Here is a 20,740-nt window from a genome sequence, read left to right on the forward strand (position 1 = left end):
TCAGAGTTTAATTATTAAACAAAGATGTTCAGAGTGGTTTGATGTGAAATGGTCCATTCTAAAGAATCTTATAGAATCAGAATTGTTCACAGTGGTGGTGATAGGAACCAGATGTCTGAAGAGTAAACCTCTTATTGACCAGGGTATATTTTGGTTTGTCCATCTGAATTTACATGACCAAATCGTAAGGCAAATTATTCAGTAACTGTGTGAAATAAATGTAAATTTTTATTTTATTTATTCATTTATTTATTTTTAAAGCTCCCCTCAAATTAACAGAACATGTGTTTTATGATCATACACATATTGCTATATGCTTACAATTTACTGCTGAAAGCCAAAACTCTTAGACGCTCTTTGTATTATTTCATAAAAATCATTTTTACAGAGTATATCACTGAAGAGACACCATCTGTTTAGAGTTTATACCCCAGATTTGTGGAAAAATGGGTCGACTTTCAGTAGACAAAAAAAATTGTGAGTTCAGCTTCTTTTATTATAAGGGTTTAAAATTACATTATCCATCTATTTGACTGGAAAGAAGACAGTTACAGCTCTCATATGACACCCTCCTTTTGAATGTAGCTTATGGAATATGAAAGTTATGAAGAATATGACGAAGTGTGTTTTGGAACCACTGGTGGTCTCAAGGAGTTGAAAAGGTTAATGCCTTTAAAAGCTCCCTCACAGAAAGTTGAGATGGTTATGAATCTACTCAAATAAAAACTCAGAATGGTGGACATTTTGGATAGTTAATAAAATTGCTACAATTTGCATGGTAAACATAATGACCCCTGGTTCTTATCACCACTGTAAAAAGTCTGAAATGGTAAGTGTCTCTACAATAACCCATTTCACAAAGTTCATCTGAGCACTCTGAATGACTTTGTTTACTGAATGACTTTGATTCAACAACAGATTTATATAGCAGTTTTGCAAAACTAGTGAAATTTCCCTTTAAGTCCTTGTGATGAGCAATCTTTATGTCATGGGCTCCTCATATTTCTGAAGATTATGGTCCAATAACCCAGACCCAGATGAAGCCTAAGCCTAGCATTTCCAATGATGATTCACCATTAATACTGCAATTTAGTACAAGACTAGGTTTAATAAAGGGCCGGGTAATCCGAAATTACTGGAACTAGTAAATCTAGCAACCAAGACATGTTTCGTATCTGAAATGCACTTCTTTAGTTTTGCACTGGGGGCCATGAGGCTAATGTAGCTAATGTAGCAAACAAGTAATAGAAGCTGCCCATTTGCACAGTCAGACATTCAGGCTTCAAGATGGCTGCTGCTGTTGTTTTTAGCTACAAACACACTTTTGTCCATTTTTAGACAGTCATCAGTCATCAGTTTAAGAAACCATGTCAGCAAGTTTATTTGAGAATCCTTAAAAAAATAGATATGGTTTGAGGCAAATATGTGATTAAACAGACATGCATTTGACAGAACGCTAACTTGTTAGCCAGACTTGTTTCGTAGATTTAATCTAAAACTAACAAAGCTAACTTCAGAGATCAAATATGTCTTGACTGAATGACTATATTTGGGGTAAGACTGAAATTGTGTGAATTGTTGCTTTACACATGATCAGGAGTGGTGATATGTATGTCCGACTGCAGGGCCGGTGCTAATGTCTCTGAAGGAGGGCTACAGCAGACCTAGCAAGCTGGTATTCAAGGCCCCAGTGAAAGAGAAGAAGAGTGTGGTGGTGAATGGGATTGACCTACTGGAAAATGTGCCTCCCCGCACAGAGAACGAGGTGATGCGCTCTGCATGAATGAAATTAATAAGGCTAATTACATTCCTATAATGAAAAGGCACTGCAATGTGTGGGAGTGTGTATGTATATAGGCTCTGTGAGGGTTAACCCCTTAAAGGGGCACTCTGGCCAAAATAAAAAATGCAAACATTGCTATATTTGTAGTTCTGCAGTGGTCTCTAAAATGAGATTTCATTGTTTGAAGATTCGGAAAGTCCTCTTCTGATGATGTATCTTGAAGGTGAAAGTAGATTTTTAAAAGAAAGAAAGGAGTTTGACCACAAAGTTGACAGTCAAAGTTAGTGCTAAATAACTACTGCAAGCTAGCAGGTGTATTTATTATCCTCAGTGTGTGCTGCATTTGCGTAACACATGGGTATTGTAGTGAGAGAACAAAACCAATGAAATATTACATAACATAACAAATAGCATGTTGAATGCTAGTTCTAGGCCGGAATGCTCCTTTAAAGAACCTCTTTAAAGAATGCCCATTTAAATGTCTCTTTGTAATCACCCACTATATTCCGCTCTGCAGCTCTTGCGGATGTTCTTCAGGCAGCAGGACGAGCTGCGGCGGCTGAAAGACGAGCTCTCTCAGAAGGACATTAAAATCCGACAGCTCGAGCTAGAGCTAAATAACCTGAGAAACAGTCCAAACATCAACAACCGCAACAACAACAACAACAATGACGACAACAGCATGTGACCTGGGCGCAGGCCGCTGGTTCTTCTGGTTGAAACACACACATTGGACCCCCAGCAATGCTGAATTTCCACACGGTCCCCCCACTCCTACACCCTGGTATCCCTCATCCCTATTACACAATGCAGAGCGTTTGTCCCCCACTGAGCAGCGTCTTGCCCTGACCCCAACTGTTGATGCCTTTATTGCTGTGCCAGCATGAGACTTTACTGGGGCATTGGTCAGTCCCTCACTAAAACCTCCTCACACCTATGGCCTACGTTGACTGCCATTTGACCGGCACTATGGATACAAAGCTCATGTATACATACAAACGACAGGGAAAGTAGTTTAAAGGGACGAGACATGAAATAAGTTATGTATAATACACATGCAGGGCTTCTTTCTTCCTTAGTTCTTTATTAATTATCTATTAATTGTATTCTCTCATTTTCACACATACTCTCTCTCACATTTTTTCCTATTTCTTCTCTCTTTCGAATGTGTCAGCTGCCAGACTCGCAGCGCTGGATTGGAATGGCTTTGATAGATGATTTGATACAAGCCATTAACTGTGTTATCATCTACTTTTGGTGTTTTCTTTTTATGAATTTCTAATTGTAATTATTTATTTTGTTATATGTTTTCTGCAATTAGTCATTCTGATTAATGGCACTCATCTCATCTTTATAACCACAGATGTAGAGCTAGTTACCAAATATGTCTTATAAACTCACTTCACCTGTCTTGTCATTTTCATCATATTTTAAAGAAATGGTTTGGCAAAAAATCTAATTTACACATTTTTTTTTACTTACCCCAGATGTGGTCTTTCAGCCAAGACATGTTTGGTGTCTCAATTTTTCTTTTGCGCTAGAGCTATGGTACTGATGTTGTTAACGAACACTAGAAGTCAATAGTCACCCAAATCTTTTTCGTAAAAACATACCCAAAACTTCTCTCAACTCACTCGAACTGTGGCCAGGTCTTCATTAAGATCATGCAGACTTGTGGATTTGGTTTAGGACACAGCATGACATACTGTAAACTAAAAAATGCAAGCATATTAGTTTCGCAATTTCTGATAGCCCACAGTGTTCAGCTATACGGTGAAGTTTTGTTCATTTTTATAGCTCCCAGTAAATCATCATGTGTACACCTATAAGTCTGCGAAACTTGAGCAAGTTAAGAGAAGTTTTGAGGATGTATTTACAGAAAAGATTAAGGTGACTATTGACTTTCAGTGTTTAATAGCAACATTAGCCTTTTGGCGCTAGCTCTAGATTTAATAAACACAATTTGAACCACAAACACTGGCTACAGTACATCTGTGGAAAATGTTGTAAATTACATTTTTTTAACCAAACGATTCCTTTTAAGGTACAATAATTCTGATTTACTTAAAAGCTGTGAAATTGTCCTTGAATATCTAAAAGTTGCTAGGCAGTGTGCTATGGTCTCATACTGGCTAAGAAAGAGTTGCAACTTAAAATGACTCGCTATTCTGTTGTTGCAACCAAGGAGCAACTGATATGCGAAACATAAAATCTGCTTATTGTATCTTTAACTGGAATGTCGAAAGGAGGTTCAGGACTGTTTTTGACTGTATAGCAGTGCCAAGTTCGTGTAGAATACATTCAGCACAATAAAGCCACAATGTAGGAACTCAGTTAGAATACAGCCAACATCACATTAATTGTACAAAGTTGAAGAGTGTTGAACTGAACGTGTTTGAAAGTCTCTAAAATGAGCTTTGAGAAGTATAATCACCTTCTTATGCAAAGTAACACCATCTAATCTGAAACGCATGAATTGTACGGTCCCCCAATGAATCCCAGTAAACAAAGTGGTAGCAATAAAAGTGTTTTAGGGCACTGCTTGTTGCAAACAGAAGTCTGAAGAGAAAAGTAAGAGGAAGGAATGAGTGTTCAGCATGGTGGACTATTTTACTCTAGAGGCCACAGTAAGTTGAAGTAAATGTGATGCTTCATTTTTAGGATTGTGTTTAATGTAGGCTATACAGCAGGGCAGTTTTAAATCTACTCATACCATCTGGAATTGCTTATTGACCCAAGCATCCTTTTGACAAGTGCATCTTTGGGATGTTTCTATTGTTTCATCAAAGTATGAAGGGACTCTACTAGTTTTGCTCTAACTGTACTTTGACTTTCTGACACATAATTGAGGAACTCCACTGCATAATTAAACTATTGTAAGCAAAGTCATTCAGAGTGGCTTGATGTGAAATGCACAGTTGTAGGGACTCTTGCTTGTTCAGAATTGTTCAAAGTGGTGGTGATAGGAACTGGACATCCGAAGAATGTAATGCTACTGAAAGCTACATTACAGAAAGCTATTACATTATAGGACAACAGAAAGTTTGTCTGATGTTCGAGATACCATTTTACAATAGGTGAGATAAGATTTTGGCCTAAAATGTATTTTTAGAAAATACATCCATGGTGGAGAGGTACCTGCAGGGCGTTATAAGATGGAATGGTACCCAAAAAGGTTTTTTTTCAGATTTTCCCATTTTCAACATTACGTATGAAACCTCAGAAGACGTGTCTGTCCACTGGCCATTTTGGATAGTAAACAAAATGGCTATATTCATGTTGTAGACATTGTGACCCCTGGTTCCTATCCCCACCACTGTAAGACAAATCAGAATGGTGAAAAGTGTTTCTCTACAATGCACCATGCCACATCAAAACACTCTTTGTTTACATCTCAACGGTTGAATTATGTATAACTTCAGAAAAATCTGTGGATTTTCTCCTTTAATTGCTGTATCTTAGAATTGAATTGCATTTTATGCAAGTTAATCAGTGTCTTTTTTGATATTTCAAAAGGTGAACTAATGTGAGTAATAAGCTACACTAACAACTGGCATTTAAGTTGCCATAATGACCTCCGGTGACCATATTCATGCTGATAATGACCTGCAAGCAAAGCTCCCTGCTAGATATTTCTGTCAGAGTCTTTATCTTTAGTAGCAACACTGCAGGAGTGACTTGAGAAGCACTGAAAAGTGAACTGAATGTCCAGTGGAGAACCAACTGATATAACTAAAAGGTATTTCTCAGTATGTGAGCAGTGTGTGACTTTGTTGTCAAATGTCTCAGCTGTAACCTGTACTAATCACTTCCTTCATAGCCAGATCCACATCTGCAGCTTCAAATCTCTGGACCGGCACAGAAAACAGGATGGCTGAGGACTATGGGAGTATACCATCCTCTTGCTGTTACTATTACATTAGAAATAGATTCTTCAAGCTATATAATTTGTCTCATAAAACAAGTCTAACCCTCTTTGAGGTCTTGACTTATTTCTCCTTGAGCACGTACATACCAACACATTTATCTCCTTTTTCAGTAATTTTGATGGATTTGTCCTTTCTACAGTATTTTGAAAGGCTAACACATTTACTCCTACAGTTTATTAGGTGCACATTGTAGGTCTACAGTTACTGTAGCCCATCTATTTATTGCTGCACAACTTATTAACCCCGCTCTGCTCCATCCACCAATGTAAAAGGAACATCACAGGCCAGGTGTATCCTTTCTTTTACATGCACAGTTTATGTTAATCATCCCCTAGCCCTTAGTGAGTGGTCAGTTTCTGACCACAGGACCACTGTTGGCTGGATATTTGTGGTTGGTGGACTATTCTTAACCCAGCAGTGACGTGTATAAATACCCCAGGAACACTGGCATGCCTGATATAGTCACACTACTGCAGCATACACTAACATGCCACTGCCATTTTGGTATCACTGTCTTGCTGTGAATGGTCCAACACCCAAATAATAAATGGTCAGCGGTGGTCTTTTACCATTGTTGGACAAAGTAGGGGGGGCTTTTGTGAAGCAACAGTTGGGCTATAATCAGTAACTCTAATACTAGAAAGGCACATGTATGGTAGGTGTACTTGACAGAATGGCTGGTGAGTAGGCCTGTGATCATTTAATGGGGGGTTTCCACTTTTCTATTTTTGTGAAGAAAGTAATCTACTTTCTACTTAGTCACCCTTCAGCCCCTCACATTGAGTTTCCTATTTCTTTTTGGGGGTTTGATTTCATTCTATTCTGCTGTTTTAGCACATGTACAGCTTTATTATGCTCAAACCTCTCACTTTGGTGCTTCAGGTCATTTCAGGCAAAAAGATCCCCAAAAAGTACCTAACAAGCTTCAGTTCCTACACTGATAGAGGCTGGATGTGCCAAGAAGTTCTGCTGTAGTTCTTGAAATTACTCTGTACTTTTGCACTTGGTACTCTCAAACCTAGCTTTGCTGAGTAACACTTTTACTTGGGCATGGGTTGAGGCTACAGTATCCACCTCTGGCTAATGTATAATTAGCATTCTGTGCTGCACTTGACTTACTGATATATAGAAAGTTGGCCAAGATAGCCAACTGGGCTATAGGTGAACATGTAGTACTAGAGCAGTGCACATATGCAAGTACACTTCTTATGCAAATCTTTTAACCACAGATGAAAATTTTCACCTCTGTTACAGTTGACAATCAAAAGGAATGCGGGGCTGTTTGAAATGTACACTAACCAACAAGTGTTTTGATACTTGTAACAAGCAGATACAAGGAATGGATCTTAAGGTTTTTATACATATGCAGCACCAAGACTCTCCACTTGGTGACATCAGCATCAACCAGCCCAAAACTGGGCTTAATTCACCTATATCCATGCAGCAGGAAGGCTCCTGGAATATTATACTGACCTCGTTTTGTTATTATCCCTCTTACTGAGTGCAAAATACTAGCCTCTCATTTGACATGGTTTAATAACAGAAATGACACACATTGTGGGATATCAGTGTAATTACGTGCAACCTGTCTGAACTGCTTGTCTCAGAGGGCAGACACATGGAGACTCCTGAAAAGATTCTACCTGGGAGGGGGAAAAAAAAGAACATGCAACACTCCTCGTTACCAACAGGCAGTGAAGCATTCATGAATACTGTCTCAAAGGCACCTCAAAATAGCTCTGCTCCAACAAGAACGTTGACTTCTGTCTCAGTCACATCTAAAATTTCTTGATTTTAATAATAAAAAACAAAGAAACAAAAAAGCGTAGAATTTAGAACCACCAAACACAGCTCAGAATGCCTTTCGCTTAAATAACTGATAGCATCTCTGAATATTTACAAAAATATCCAGACACAAAAAAAAGAAAAAAAAAGAAAAAAGAAAAAAAGTCACAAAAATACAAGCTAATTTCCTTTCCCTGAGCTTACAAATACAATTTCAACGAGACTGAATTTGATGGAAATCTAAAATTCATCAGTGGTGAGACCATAAACACTTGCGCAAGATTCACACATTAAATAATGTGCTAACTAATGACCTATATGGATAAATCACATGCTCAGTTCACTGTGAACATGAAATCAGTACATTCCTTTTTGAACACCGATTCCCAAAATTACGTTACAGCTGCATGTGTTTTCATTCATTTTATTACAGTTAATGGTTACAACTGAGATTAATTGTGAAAATGTCTGCCATTATCAAAGGGAATAGAAAAAAATATATTTGGTCATTATTTACAAAGAACACGAAACCTCTGAACTACCCACGCGAGGAGGAGAAGGGGTTTAGGAGTCATTTGACAAGGGCAGACATTCAGCGCTAAACATTAAAATAAAAATAAAATAAAAATATAAATCACATTGAGAGGTTGTACTGTGCATGTTCAAGCAGATCTTACGACGTCTCCTCCACGCCTGAACAGCACGTCACATGATGATGACGACACTAAAGAGACGCGATGTACACAAATAAAAGATGTGATAAAAAAGTGGGTAAGAAAACGCTCGCTCTTGAAATCCAGTAGTCAACTTTAAAATAGAGCCAGACATGCTGTTTTAAAAGGTTTTTGGTATTTTTTGTCTTTTAAATACATAAGTCATACCCAGCAATCTGTATAAGCATTTAGGCATCAACAGTAAAGAGAAAATAAAAATTACAAATTTTCTAACAATAGGAAATTTCCACTACTGTGTTGCCAGCCATCTGTAGAGGTTTTGGAGAAAAAGAAGGGGTTCAAACCTAAGGTAAAAAAACAAAACAAAAAACAAAACAAAAAAATAAATTCAAAACAAAACAAAAACCCTAATATTTAAACTGTGTTCTTGTCTGTTTACTAACCCACCCCTACCATTTGCATACCTTCCCATACCACCGCAAAACAACATTAGGACATAGAAATAGAGGGTTAAAACAGTCAGATCACAAAGGGGACCCAAGAGTGCATGTTCAGTCATCATCCTCCTCTCCTTCTTCATCCAGCTCCCTTTTCCTCTTCTGACCCCTCTCCTCTTCTGAAACAATAGGGAATAACATTTAATTCATCTGCATATTTTCTATATATATTTATATAGAACACTCCCACTCCGTTTTAAATTATCATTCCAAACAAAATCATGCAGCCACTTGTTATGTCAAATTACATGTTTTGATGATTTTCTGAGTAAACATAACTTAACACACCCTCCACAAGAGGGAAAAAAAACAAAAAAAAACAAAACAAAACAAAAAAAAAAAACATTCCACTTTTTTTCTCCAAATTCTAGGGCACAATTTATATTTATTTACCACGTTTAACATAAATCAACATCAACATTTTACAAAACATAAATTGAACGTTTTATTTTATTTTCCAATATGTTAACTTTAGCAAATAAACACTAAATGGGCATTAAAATGTTTAGAAGTGTATTCCCTATAGAGGATATGTTAACTTGTTTTTACTTAGAAAATCAATAAAACATTTTCCCAGGGGCATCCAAACTTTGCATACCACCACATACAGATTAAATGTGCAAATAAATAAATAAATAAATAAATAAATAAATAAATAAATATTCAAATTGTTCTTGATGGTCACTCATATGCTAAAACAAAAAGTTCCATCATAGTATTGGTCATTCAGATTCAAACTACATTCTCCAACAAACAAACAACATACTGCAATTTACATGTTATAAAAAAAAATAAGGCACTGAATATAAGCTGTCCTACACAAGCTCTGATCATTTTCAGCTGCAGCTAAAACAGATCATGCACTTACCATAGTCTTCCTCATCATCAACTTCTCCGTCATTTAAGTCTTCTTCCTCCTCTTCCTATGATATAAAAAAAAATTGTGTGAGACAAAATGGTACAGCTTCCGTTCCAATTAACAATTTCACAGCTCTCTCCTTTCTTTAAAATATGCCGTCAAACATGCAGACAAAAGTTCTGGATTTCTGCCGAGCTGATTTTATGCAGCATTCACCTCTCCACTGACATCTTCTTCCTCTTCCTCTTCACCTTCCTCCTCATCCTCATCCTCACCCTCTTCTTCATCTTCATCTCCTGGGGCTGCATCTTCATCATAGTCCTCCTCTTCTACTTCTACAGGCACAAATAGTCAGTCGTGTTATTAACAGGTCCTGACATTCAGAATTTGCGATAAGTGGTTAAAGGAAACACACTTTGAAACCAAGTCTGCAGAAAACTTTCCTCTATCTGGACATACACCTGAATATATATCTGTATGACATGTGTGTATGTACAAATGAAGTTTATATTAACAGGAGTTATACATGTTAAAACCAGTACCGTCTTCATCATCTTCATCGTCATCCAGTCCCTCAACATAGGCCTCTGCATCAGAGTCAGGTGCCTCTTTATCCTCTTTGTCATAGCCATCAAGATACGTCAACTGAGGCAGCAGCTTAAAGACGTTTTCTCTGTAGTCGTTCAGGTTTGTCACCTCGCAGTTGAACAAGTCTAAACTTTTGAGGCTTTCCAATTTTTTCTGTTGAAACATAAAGCAAGTGTCACCAGTTAGAAGAACAAAATCAATTCAAATATTTATATTATACTTTAATTCCTTCAAAAGCTTGGAATCACTTGTCATATTAACCAATTTGTTGTTTTATATAAAATTCTAATTCATAATACAATAGTACCAAACGATTTGCTAAAGGGTATTTTACCCATATTAGTCAATATTCAAGAATTCTATTAACAAAGTCATTCAATCATATTAGAAATATCTCTATGTTCATTTTTGTCACTCCATCTACCTAGAGATTTGATCAGCACTTACGAGATATGAAGAATTCTGGATGTATATATACTTTTAAATTATTGCTCAAAATTATACAGCCTTTTACATCTCTACTCATCATTCTAGACACATCTTGTTGTACAGGACTTGCATATTAGAATAATTTTATACATGTATGTTCAAACAAATTTGGAATTTGATGCCAGACTTTTGAACAGTGGTCCCAAATTTTTGAAAAGTAGTGTACATAACATATATTACAACTATGCCATCATATGGTGTAACATTAAAATAGTGCAAATAAATAAAATACACTGAAAACCAGCAATAAACTTTGATTTAACTGCATGATTCATAAACCTTTTTAAAACACCAGAGCTTGGCTTATATTATTTTGCTCCATTTACATTACTTAGCTGAACATTTTTAAATTATTTTTGTATTGCTCATATTTCAAGACTGTGCCTGGAATGCATCCAACCAAAGTCTTTCTTGCTAATGATACTAAATGTACTCTTAGTACACTTTTAAATGACAAACACCAAGTAAAACTATTTCGGGATTCTTTAACTCATCTCTGTTGGAGAACCCTGTTATTGTCAGCCTTGTGTAGAAATATCAAAAAGAAAGGAAGACAGAATCTAACACAGAAGTGGGAACTTATGTCTGATGACCTTTTTTTACAGGATCAGGACAGGGCACTAATGCCAATATCCACATGGTAGGTACATGAAGACGGGTGCTGCTGGAATGTTACAGGTAATGTTTATTTTTTGGTGTACCTTGTGGAAATCAAACTTCTCCTTATGACTATGAATTGCTTTCCCAGTGCTCACACAACTCCAAAAGTCACAGAGTAGCCTATTACATCTGGTTTCCATCATAGCGCATCACCTCCATAACCTTAAGACTCACCAGGGGTTCGATGGTACTGAGGTCTTTGATTTTGTTGCCACTGAGGTTGAGATGGGTGAGGTTGGGACATTTCTCTGCCAAGACCTCCAAACCACCTGAGATTCTGTTATCGCTGAGCTCCAGCTATAGTAAGCAAATTTTTTATTCAAAAACACAGTAAAAAATAAATTATATATATGAAAAAAGTGTGTGTGTGTGTGTGTGTGTGTGTGTGTGTGTGTGTGTGTGTGTGTGTGTGTATATACACATATCCATACCTTTTTGAGTTTGTTGAGCTTGGGTAAGTTGGCGACTGAAGTTAAGCCTACATTGATTGTGCTTAAAAATTCCAGTTCCTCAAACTCATCTGTAAGGCCTTCAATTTTGCCTTCATTTGACCGACAGTTGTCGAGTACAAGTTCTTTCACCTAAGAGGGAAAAAAAAGACATGGCACATGAGTTAGGGAATAAAATCGTATGATTTTTTGAGCTTGCGCTTAGCTTTTGTACCAGTCTCCATCACTGCAACTCCCAATGAAGCAGGAGGTGCTTTGTGTGGAGCAGCACTGGGTTCATGTTGCAAGCTTAAATTGAGCCACATCACCGCTGTTTCCAGCTTTTGACTCAGAGTGTAGCTTGCATGAATGGCAGCAAATGCTGTGTCTGCACTTCATTGAAGGTAACTCAAAAGCAAAAAAAAAAAAATGCCTTTAAGATCAACTTCTCTTTGTCTCAGAGGAAATACAGTAGATCTCAGTATTGCACTAATGAAGGGTCATCTATTTCAGAATGTTCTCCAACACTCCCATTAGAAAAAAAAGAGATTTACAGAAGTATTTCATTGTAATCATTTCTGAAGACAGATGAAGAAAGCATAAAGTCTCCTTCTACACGGTTATGAAAGAAAATGATGATCGCTTTCCTTATGCAAATATTTTTCAGCTAAGCTTGATGGGTCAGACACTAGAATTAAGTCATGTGTGAGGCGATACTTTGTTGAAAGTGAGAAAACCTTGTTTTGTTTCTCAGGAGCTGAATTTCAGGAATAGGACAAATAGCTCACAGTCACACTCATTTCAAATATGACTTAATGTCTACACCCTTTAAAAATAGGTTCTTCAAGGGTTCTTTCCTAAAGGTAACAGTTGTATATTTATAACTTTGACAACTAAAAGAGCCCTTTAAATGCATAAATGGTTCTGCCCCCCCCCTCTCTCCTCTCTCTCCCTCTCTCTCTCTCTCTCTATATATATACACATACATACACATACATACATACACACACACACACACACACACACACACACACACTTCACCCAAAAGGACTTATCTACTGAACCTTTTCTTTGGCACTATATAAAACCCTTTGTGGTAAGGGTGTGGGACTAAACGAGATTCTCTTAAGTTTTCCCCAACACCTGCTATAAGCATACTGTCCAATATTTATGATATAATCAAATAGACAATGACCTGTCCAGGGTGTTTCCTGCCTTCTGCCCAATGACCGCTGGGACAGGCTCCAGCACACCCGCGACCCAGAAGGATAGGCAGATTAGATAATGTGTTTAAATCTGAGAATTATGCCATCTATTCCACGTCAAAATTTATAGCCACAGTCACAGAATGTGAACGTACGCCAAATATACATTGAAGAAATATATAACATTAACACGTAGGCCAAACTAATCGAGCATCATTCCACCTATGAGGTCACTGCACCTAGCTAGCATTTAGGTTCCTGTATTCATAGGTTAAATACAATCATGTCCGAACATATCTTCTCAAAATACTATGTCGAAATAATGACTCATCTTCTCAAAATACCGACTTATGTCAAAATAATGACTGCTAATGAATGACGACTTATAACTTTATCAAAATCCCAAAACTATAATTAATTCAACATAAGGTCAATAATTCGAGGTACGTTGGTCATTGTTCTTGTTAAAGCCACATCTGGGGAACATAAGTCTATTTGAAAACAATAACGTAATTATCCCGAGATACTAAATCGATATTTTGACACACTGCTGCCAGAAACACCGAATGAAACAACAGGCGACTTTCTGTCCTCTACCTGGCGGGAACGGTCTTCCGCACGAACATCCAAACGCTAAAACAAGCTCCACATTTTTATGACTCCCACTGTTTTCCCCCCAACAGAAACAAAATGGCTGACTCCGCAACGAGCGGCGCTGCTTCGCTTCCAGCAGCAGAGTATTTTAATATCAACAACGAAAGAAAAGCGAGTTTAATAAAATAGAGTGGGGTGTGTAAACATGGGCCAGGTTACGAGTCTCTCGAATTGCGGCGCATTACGTTGTCCTGGGAGCCCGAAGACAACGCAGCTGAAGTCAGCTTGTTGTTCGAATTTCCCAGTTCCACCTTAAACTGTGCAGCAGTTATTTCCGGCGCCTGATGTAACTGCTGCACCATTTAAGGTGGAACGGGAAAATTCGAACAAGAAGCTGGTGGATATTAAGCAAACTTCAGCCTCGTGCGAAGAATACACGGAGCGGAGACTTGAGGAGTAGGAGGGGCAGGTAACGCGTGATAGCCTGAATGCTAACGTTACCGAGCCTAAAGGACTTTACTGACACACGATTAAAGCGGATTTCGAAAATAGGAAACTGCTTCTAGCGGTTCTTTCTCACATCCAACCGCAGCCTTATCAGGTCGCTCGGACCCCGGTGCTGGTAAATAGCTCGGTTAAACGCCGTGCGCCTTTGTTGCTGGTTAAAATGGCGGCTTGTCCTAGATCTGTGAACTAGAGCAGCGCCGCTCCGAGTTGCGTAGAGACCTCGCATAAAACACTCAGCCCTGTGTAAATAACACGGAGAGCCAGCCACGCGTCTCAAAACAGCCTGATCATATTCGTTTCCCCTTCAGACCGGGCGTGCTTGGATTGGAGGGGGAAAAATGACCGCTATTAACGTTACTTGTCTAATTACATTTACAGCACGGGCTGTTTTTGGAAACGTAGCTATAGAGGCACAATGTCAGGGACTTTTGGCATCTGGCTGAACTGAAAACGAAGTGCACATTTCAGGGAACACGAGGAGGCTGACGATTCACCGAAAACGTCGATCATATATTCGCGAGTGCCGTTTTGGTGGCCGTTACGCGTCATTTTGCAATCGGTATCGTCGACATAATGCAGTTTTAATTGCGTTTGGGCGCCTTTTACGCAACTGGAGAGGCGACGACACCAAAAACTGAACGGCGATCGCGTGGTTGTTCACTCCACATCATCACACATAAAAGCCGAATGGTGTAAGCAGAAGGAAAAAAGAACAGGTTTGAAAGGGAGGCGGTCAGGTTTGATGCAGCCCGGTTAGATTAGATCATTTAGATAAATTCCACTTATAATACTAATTTAAAAAAAAATCCCCAGAATGTGTTGACTTGATCAGGTCGTCATTAAGGCTGACAGTCAGATGTCTACAGAGCGATTCAAATTGGTCCCACAAGTTAGGCCACTCAGAAACGGACAAGCGCTGCTGTAGATTCATACATGAATAAGCTGAAGGTGTGAGAGACGGAAAGGCTTTAATTTTGGCTACTTTTTTGCAGCGCTGTAGAGATGCGAAGGAAAAAGGGCGCGTTCGGGACTAAAGTTACAAATATGGCTTCTCACACTCTCTCTCTCTCTCTCTCTCTCTCTCTCCCCCTCTTTCCCCTTGTTTATACACGAGCTGCATAACGCGTGTTACCGGGGCATCGATCAAAGCGCCTCTTGGTAAAAAAAAAAAAAAGTTGGGAAAAGCAACGAAACTGTGAAACTCCGCATGTAAACACAGCGGGCTGGACGTTCAGCAGGGCTGTAGCCCCCCATAACGAAGTCGCCTCAAAACTTTTCATTCAAGACACTAGAACTTGACGCGTGCACATCCAGCGCTGTCCGTCGACCCCCGGCTCACAGCCTGACCGCGTTTTACACTAAAAATCTCCCAGCTTCTACTATAGTCATACAAAAAGAGCTGCTTACGTCTGACGGCGTCCGGTTTCGCAACTCCAGATGAATTCTCTTCTTCATATCCATCTTGCGAGGCGATTGTGAATGACGGGCTTACTTATTTTTTTTCTTATTATTTTTTTTCTTTTTTTAAAAAACAGAACCCAGTAAGACTTAGGAGTCTCTGCTGCACATTGAGCTATAGCCCCTTTTACAAACTAGAGCTGCCCCGGTCTCCCAAACTTGATGCCTCAGGAGGTGGGAGTTGGGTGTGGGATTGTCGTCACCACAAGCCAATAGAAGTCGCCCAATAAAATGTGAACGTGCCTAGAGCAAGCTGCTCGACCAATGAGGGGCAGAGCTGAGACTGGGTGGGGTTACCGGGAGGGTTTGGTTGACCCCGTAAGGCTGTTTTAGGGTGACATCTATGCGATAAAATCATCCGAAGTGTTGAAGGCGCCAGAGACTGCAAACTGAACGAAGGCGTAGTTTGGTCTGTGCGAGTAGATCAACCTGACAGAGCGTAAACACATCATCGGCACAGGGATCCGAATACGATTTTGCAATAAAGTGGATTAACGCAGCGTCATGTGAATGCTTGAGTATTTGCTTCATGGAACCAAAGCAGGTGAACGGATCATAACAACTTGCCGCAAGTCGCCTAACCTATATTTCCAAAGAAATGAGTCCTCACAGACCACAAAAGCAGATATATGGTCTATATGGTCCACCATAAGGATAAAAGAACCCCTCCCCCCTTGCAAGCCTAAGCACTGCACAATGGTGAAATGGTTAAAGCAGCAGTTTCACTAAACTAGTCCACCTCAGATCACTTTTCGGAGACGTCCTCTTTCTTTAGAGCTACACACATTGCAAAGCGAGATAAAACACAGACTTGCATCAGTACTTATGTCTTCTACCCATGTGGTCATAAACTTATTATCCGAGCTGATCAAATCCTCATGGCGTAAACTGCAACTGTGGTGTCAACACAAGCAGCCTTAAGCCTCGACGCGGGCTGATCAAATCAACATAGTCCTGAGAACTGTGAGCTGGAAATGCAGTATATTAGTTACACTGAGCTTAGTGATCAGAGTTGCCTGCTTATTAAAACTATTGGTGTTTATGAGCTCTCTGTGGCACTACGGCACCCCCACCCCCTCTTCTTCTTAAAAAACACTTTGTCACATGCGTTTGACTGCTACACTGCTACACTGCTCGCTCCAACCAGCAGCCCCCGATGCGCCCTACACAGTTCAAACCAGCCAACAGCGTTTAAGGAGGGAACCCTTCACTTCCGCGGGTATTGTTGGTAAGGAGGGAAAACACAGGCGCGCGCGCGCGCACGCACACAACAACACACACTCACACAAGGTCACCTGACTGCCCGGCGCCATCTTGTCTGCAAAAAACAACGCATTCCAACAATCGAAAAACCATTTATTGATGCTTAAAATGAGCAAAAAGTAGCAGACTTTACCTACAATTGTGGTGATTTCTGTGTGTCGCTCCTCTACCCCTTAGAAAAAGAAAGAAAAGGCACGGGAGAGCGAGTGCGTGGCGCATGCTCGCTTTCACAAGCTCACCGGCTGAGAGAGCGCATTTTCACTGGCGACTCTGGCGTTTATATCATGATTTTTTCTCTTGCTTGTTGTTCGAGATCAGTTCATACCAGGCCATTTTGGATTTCTTTGCCTGTGAAGCAAAGTCAAAAAAAAAATGTCGTCTTCTCTCGATGTGGCTACTCGTTCCAACCCGCGCAAGCAAGCTAAAGCTCGAGCTCTTTAGAGCGCGCTTGGCGCATTAGTGGAGACCATTTGTCCTCTGGGTGTGTGCGCGCGCGAGTGTGTGTTTATGTGTGTGTGTGTGTGTGTCTCACGCCTTGTGTGTGTGAGCGCCCTTTGCAGCGGCTATGGGTTTTGCAGGCTGCGTGCGCACTGTGCGCAGGGACGCATTGTCTTTTCGGACAGGACATTTAGAAAAGGCTGAAACGTCATGGATTGGGCACGGAATTAACGTGTGAGGTTGTTCACAAGATGAGGCTGTCAAAGTCAGTTTTTGTTCGAATCTTTCCGTTCCACCTTAAATGGTGCAGTAGTTATCTTCGGGCGCCTGAGGCGTTATAATGTAACTGCTGCACCGTATAAGGTGGAACGGGAGAATTCGAACAAGAAGCTGACTTTAGCTTCGTGTTTACAAGTCGGAATAAAGGAATGCACCCACCCCCAGCACCCCACCCTTCCCTCCTTTGTCCTCAGAAATGAGAAGACGCTCCGTTTTGAATATGACGAACGTCGTCTGTAAAACACGTTTGTGCGCCCGGCCCACAAGCGCAAAAGATCTGATGGCAAAGCAGCTCTGCTTGGGGAGCACCTACGCAACATCTGCATCTGCAGAAGCGTCGAGAGCGATGCGAAGGATATCCTAATGACGTGTCGCCCTAAAAACCATGACAGTGATTCAGCCTATGCAATCTTAAGGCCAGCGCCTTTTGTTGCAGTGTTATACAAGAAATTGCGCGTTTTGTATTTTATGCGTAAATCTATTCAGGGTGTGGATGATGTACCACATTCAAAAGGAAAACATGGAAAAGATGTATATATGACTATATATGTCTGTACTAGTAAAATGCATGCTTTTGCATGTTGGCAACTTGAGAAAGCAATAAAAGCATAATAGACCTGAGATTAATCTATACATTTGGACTAATTTATACCTGTAATTATATATCAAATATATGTATATTAAATGGGTTAGGCCCATAGATAATGCATTTGGCTGCACATACATTATATCTAAATTATATTCACAATATAATGCCCTTTAAATACTCAAACATATATAGATACTTTGCAGGAAACAGTGAATTTAAACTGAGGATTCGTGCTTCGTGGTTACATAATACTTCCGGTCGCAACGTGCACTGCACAGCATCGTCGCTAGATGGCGCTGTTCATAAATCGATAAATAGGTTACAATGGACTTTGGTACAATAGGGGCTTCCCTGACCAGGATTAAGCCCAGACTGAAAAGAATTTCCAGTGGCAATTTACCGTTGACACTGCTCTGTATTCTAAAATAAGGCTTAATCCGCGTCCAGAAAACTGACCATTTATGCGCCGCACAGTCGATTTTTTTCCCTCTGAAATAAAGGGGATTAAAAAGGAGTTTGCCTCCTTTTTGCTGCAGTAAGAGTCTTTACTCTTCAGCGAAGGCTTTACACTAGATGGTGGTACTTCACTGTTAGAATTTGATTGCATTTAGCCACAACATTATCTGAGGTCAAATACTGATGTTGCATGATTAGTTCTGAAACACAAATGCTATTCCAACCTCCCTCCCCAAGCAGATATTTCAGCCATAATACCAAATACAGTGGTCACCTGAAAAAATAAGGTAAACAGGATCAGTGACTAAAGTGATTTCTGCATTTACATCTATGGAAAAATATTAGTGAACATGGGTTGAAAATTGTGCTCTGAAGTGCACATGATGATGATGATAATGATAATGATGATGCTCATGCATTAGTGCAACACATATGGAAAAACAGAAGAGCAACTGTTCCTCAAGTGACTGAGAAAGTCAATGCAAAACGTGATCAGACTGTGGGCAAGACCAGTCCGTCCACATCTACATACAGAGGGATCTTACAGTAAGCTTGCAGTGCATAAACTACTTAGTACAAAGATGGACGCTCATTTGAGAGTTCAGTGGTGTAAAAACCACAACAACTCCCAACCCCAATGAACACTTACACAGCATTCTCCATCCCCATCATGAAAACACCATTTGAAGGAATATCGTTTGGAGGATTGCTGCAGGACCAGAGAATCTATGCCAAAATGCATTGAAGCTGTCCTTGCCGTCTGCGGTGGCCTAGCTCCTAGCTAAGACACTTGACACATTGGTTGTTCCTTTTTCACACATCTGTAACTGCTGAATAAAACTGTCGCACCTCCAGACAGATAGTCAGTTCACTGGTTGCACGACTCTATGTTTAATATAGATCTGTGCTTTCCTTCTTTGATTGGGTTTGTGGTGCGTACAGGGTGTTTTTTTAATACAACAACTGACATGACTCATATCAGACCTCACCACGCCCAGAACCATGTGCCTCAGCAGTTAACTGACTAAACACATTTTCTAAGTAAGGAGATAAAGGGATAAAGTTCGAGAGCTCACAGCACACATAGTTCAGGACACCGAAATGTAGCCAGCATGAATTGGAACGTCATAGTAGTTAATTTAAACTTTAATTTATCTAAGAACTGTTACATATTTCTGCTTTTGGAGCTTCTTGGACCTTTAGATTAGAGTTAGTAGTAGAGTTGTCATACTTATTCATTTCCCTACACTTAGGAAAATCACCGATGTTTTTGTGAGTCCATAAACATCTTTTATTTAGTTTCAAGACACTCAAACTGACTTTTGACAGGCAGCTGTTTTTCCATTGTTTTGTATTGGTGTACAGTAAAAGTTGCTTGTGGTTGAAAGGGGAAATTCCAATAGTCAGATAGTGAAAATGCAAACAGCAAGAGAATGTGACAAAATGACATACAAAATTCTGACACGTAAAATCAATCACCACATCCTTTAGAGCTGATGGGTCATCTCAGAACAGTTGTGCTCAGTGGAGAGTGCAAACTGCACGGTTTTGTGTTTGTGACGCATGGCCTTAATTGACAGTGATCTACATCGTCCTCATTCAGTAACATGACAATCATGCAGTGATATCACAGGGAATGTTTTTGGATTCTAGCAATTTATTTCTGCACTTGCAGAAATAGTTATTTATGCATTTTTGTTTTTTTTTTTATATTTGGTGACAATACAATATATAACTACGTAATGTGGATACATTTAAATAGAGAATAGCTTAGATTTCAAATTCTGACATTTACTGATATCAGTGTATAAACTGATTGTGCAGCTGGTTTGAATTTTATGACACCTCCACAAAAGGTTACTTTAATATAGTTATTGTCTGTGAGAGAAAGTACACAATCATCTTTCTTTCCTTCCTTTCTTTTTTTTCCTTTGTTTCTTCCTTCCTTCCTTCTACCTTCCTTTTTCATGGTCCTTTTTCATCCTTCATTCCTTCTTTGCTTCCTTTCTTTCTCAATCTTATTTACACTCATTCTTTGAAAGTATTATTTTATGAGATTTGCATTTATCAACTACAAGCAGTGTTTTCTTGCTTTTACATGTCTGTACTGCCAAATATAGGTTAAAGTAAAGCAAAGAAGCCCTGAACATCATATTATATATGCTTTAATATTGTTGGTTTGTTCTGCCACACAAGTAGTACCCTTCTGCTTTGCAGAAAGAGCCATAAAGCACAGTAACAGTATCGGGTGTAGCTTAG

General features: G+C 39.4%; 2 protein-coding genes across 7 annotated transcripts in view; one reads left to right on the forward strand and one right to left on the reverse strand.

The window, feature by feature from the left end:
• The window catches only part of coro2ba (coronin, actin binding protein, 2Ba), an 89,137-nt gene extending 83,379 nt beyond the window's left edge, over positions 1-5,758 (forward strand). For all 5 annotated transcript variants that reach the window (XM_036584223.1, XM_036584219.1, XM_036584221.1 and 2 more), the window contains 2 exons: positions 1,626-1,765; positions 2,301-5,758. In XM_036584223.1, the coding sequence (XP_036440116.1) occupies positions 1,626-1,765; positions 2,301-2,471 (311 nt within the window). In that variant the 3' untranslated portion in view covers positions 2,472-5,758. The remainder of the gene's footprint in view (positions 1-1,625; positions 1,766-2,300) is intronic.
• Positions 5,759-7,231: 1,473 nt separating this feature from the next.
• On the reverse strand, positions 7,232-16,536 carry anp32a (acidic (leucine-rich) nuclear phosphoprotein 32 family, member A). Of its 2 annotated transcripts, none has more exons than XM_036584225.1 (7): positions 15,406-16,536; positions 11,696-11,845; positions 11,439-11,561; positions 10,070-10,268; positions 9,744-9,862; positions 9,537-9,591; positions 7,232-8,784 (listed from the first exon to the last, which is right to left on the reverse strand). In XM_036584225.1, exons 1-7 carry the CDS (start codon positions 15,457-15,459, stop codon positions 8,723-8,725), a joined length of 762 nt encoding a protein of 253 aa, XP_036440118.1. In that variant the 5' UTR covers positions 15,460-16,536; the 3' UTR covers positions 7,232-8,722. The 2 variants fall into 2 exon arrangements, with proteins under 2 accessions (XP_036440118.1, XP_036440117.1); XM_036584224.1 differs by having other exon boundaries at positions 7,481-8,787; positions 15,406-16,530.
• Between the last annotated feature and the right edge of the window lie 4,204 nt (positions 16,537-20,740).

Source organism: Colossoma macropomum, unplaced genomic scaffold, assembly GCF_904425465.1.
Source record: "Colossoma macropomum unplaced genomic scaffold, Colossoma_macropomum, whole genome shotgun sequence".
NCBI classification, from domain to species: Eukaryota; Metazoa; Chordata; class Actinopteri; order Characiformes; family Serrasalmidae; genus Colossoma; species Colossoma macropomum.

What these genes read in the sequence shown, in the direction of transcription:
- anp32a (XM_036584224.1), bottom strand. Translation starts at nt 15,459, where the DNA reads ATGGATATGAAGAAGAGAATTCATCTGGAGTTGCGAAACCGGACGCCG. An exon ending in GAAACCGGACGCCGTCAGAC is followed by an intron (nt 11,846 to 15,405) that starts GTAAGCAGCTCT and finishes TTTCCCTCTTAG; the next exon opens with GTGAAAGAACTTGTACTCGA. An exon ending in CGATGAAGATGATGAAGACG is followed by an intron (nt 9,863 to 10,069) that starts GTACTGGTTTTA and finishes TTGTGCCTGTAG; the next exon opens with AAGTAGAAGAGGAGGACTAT.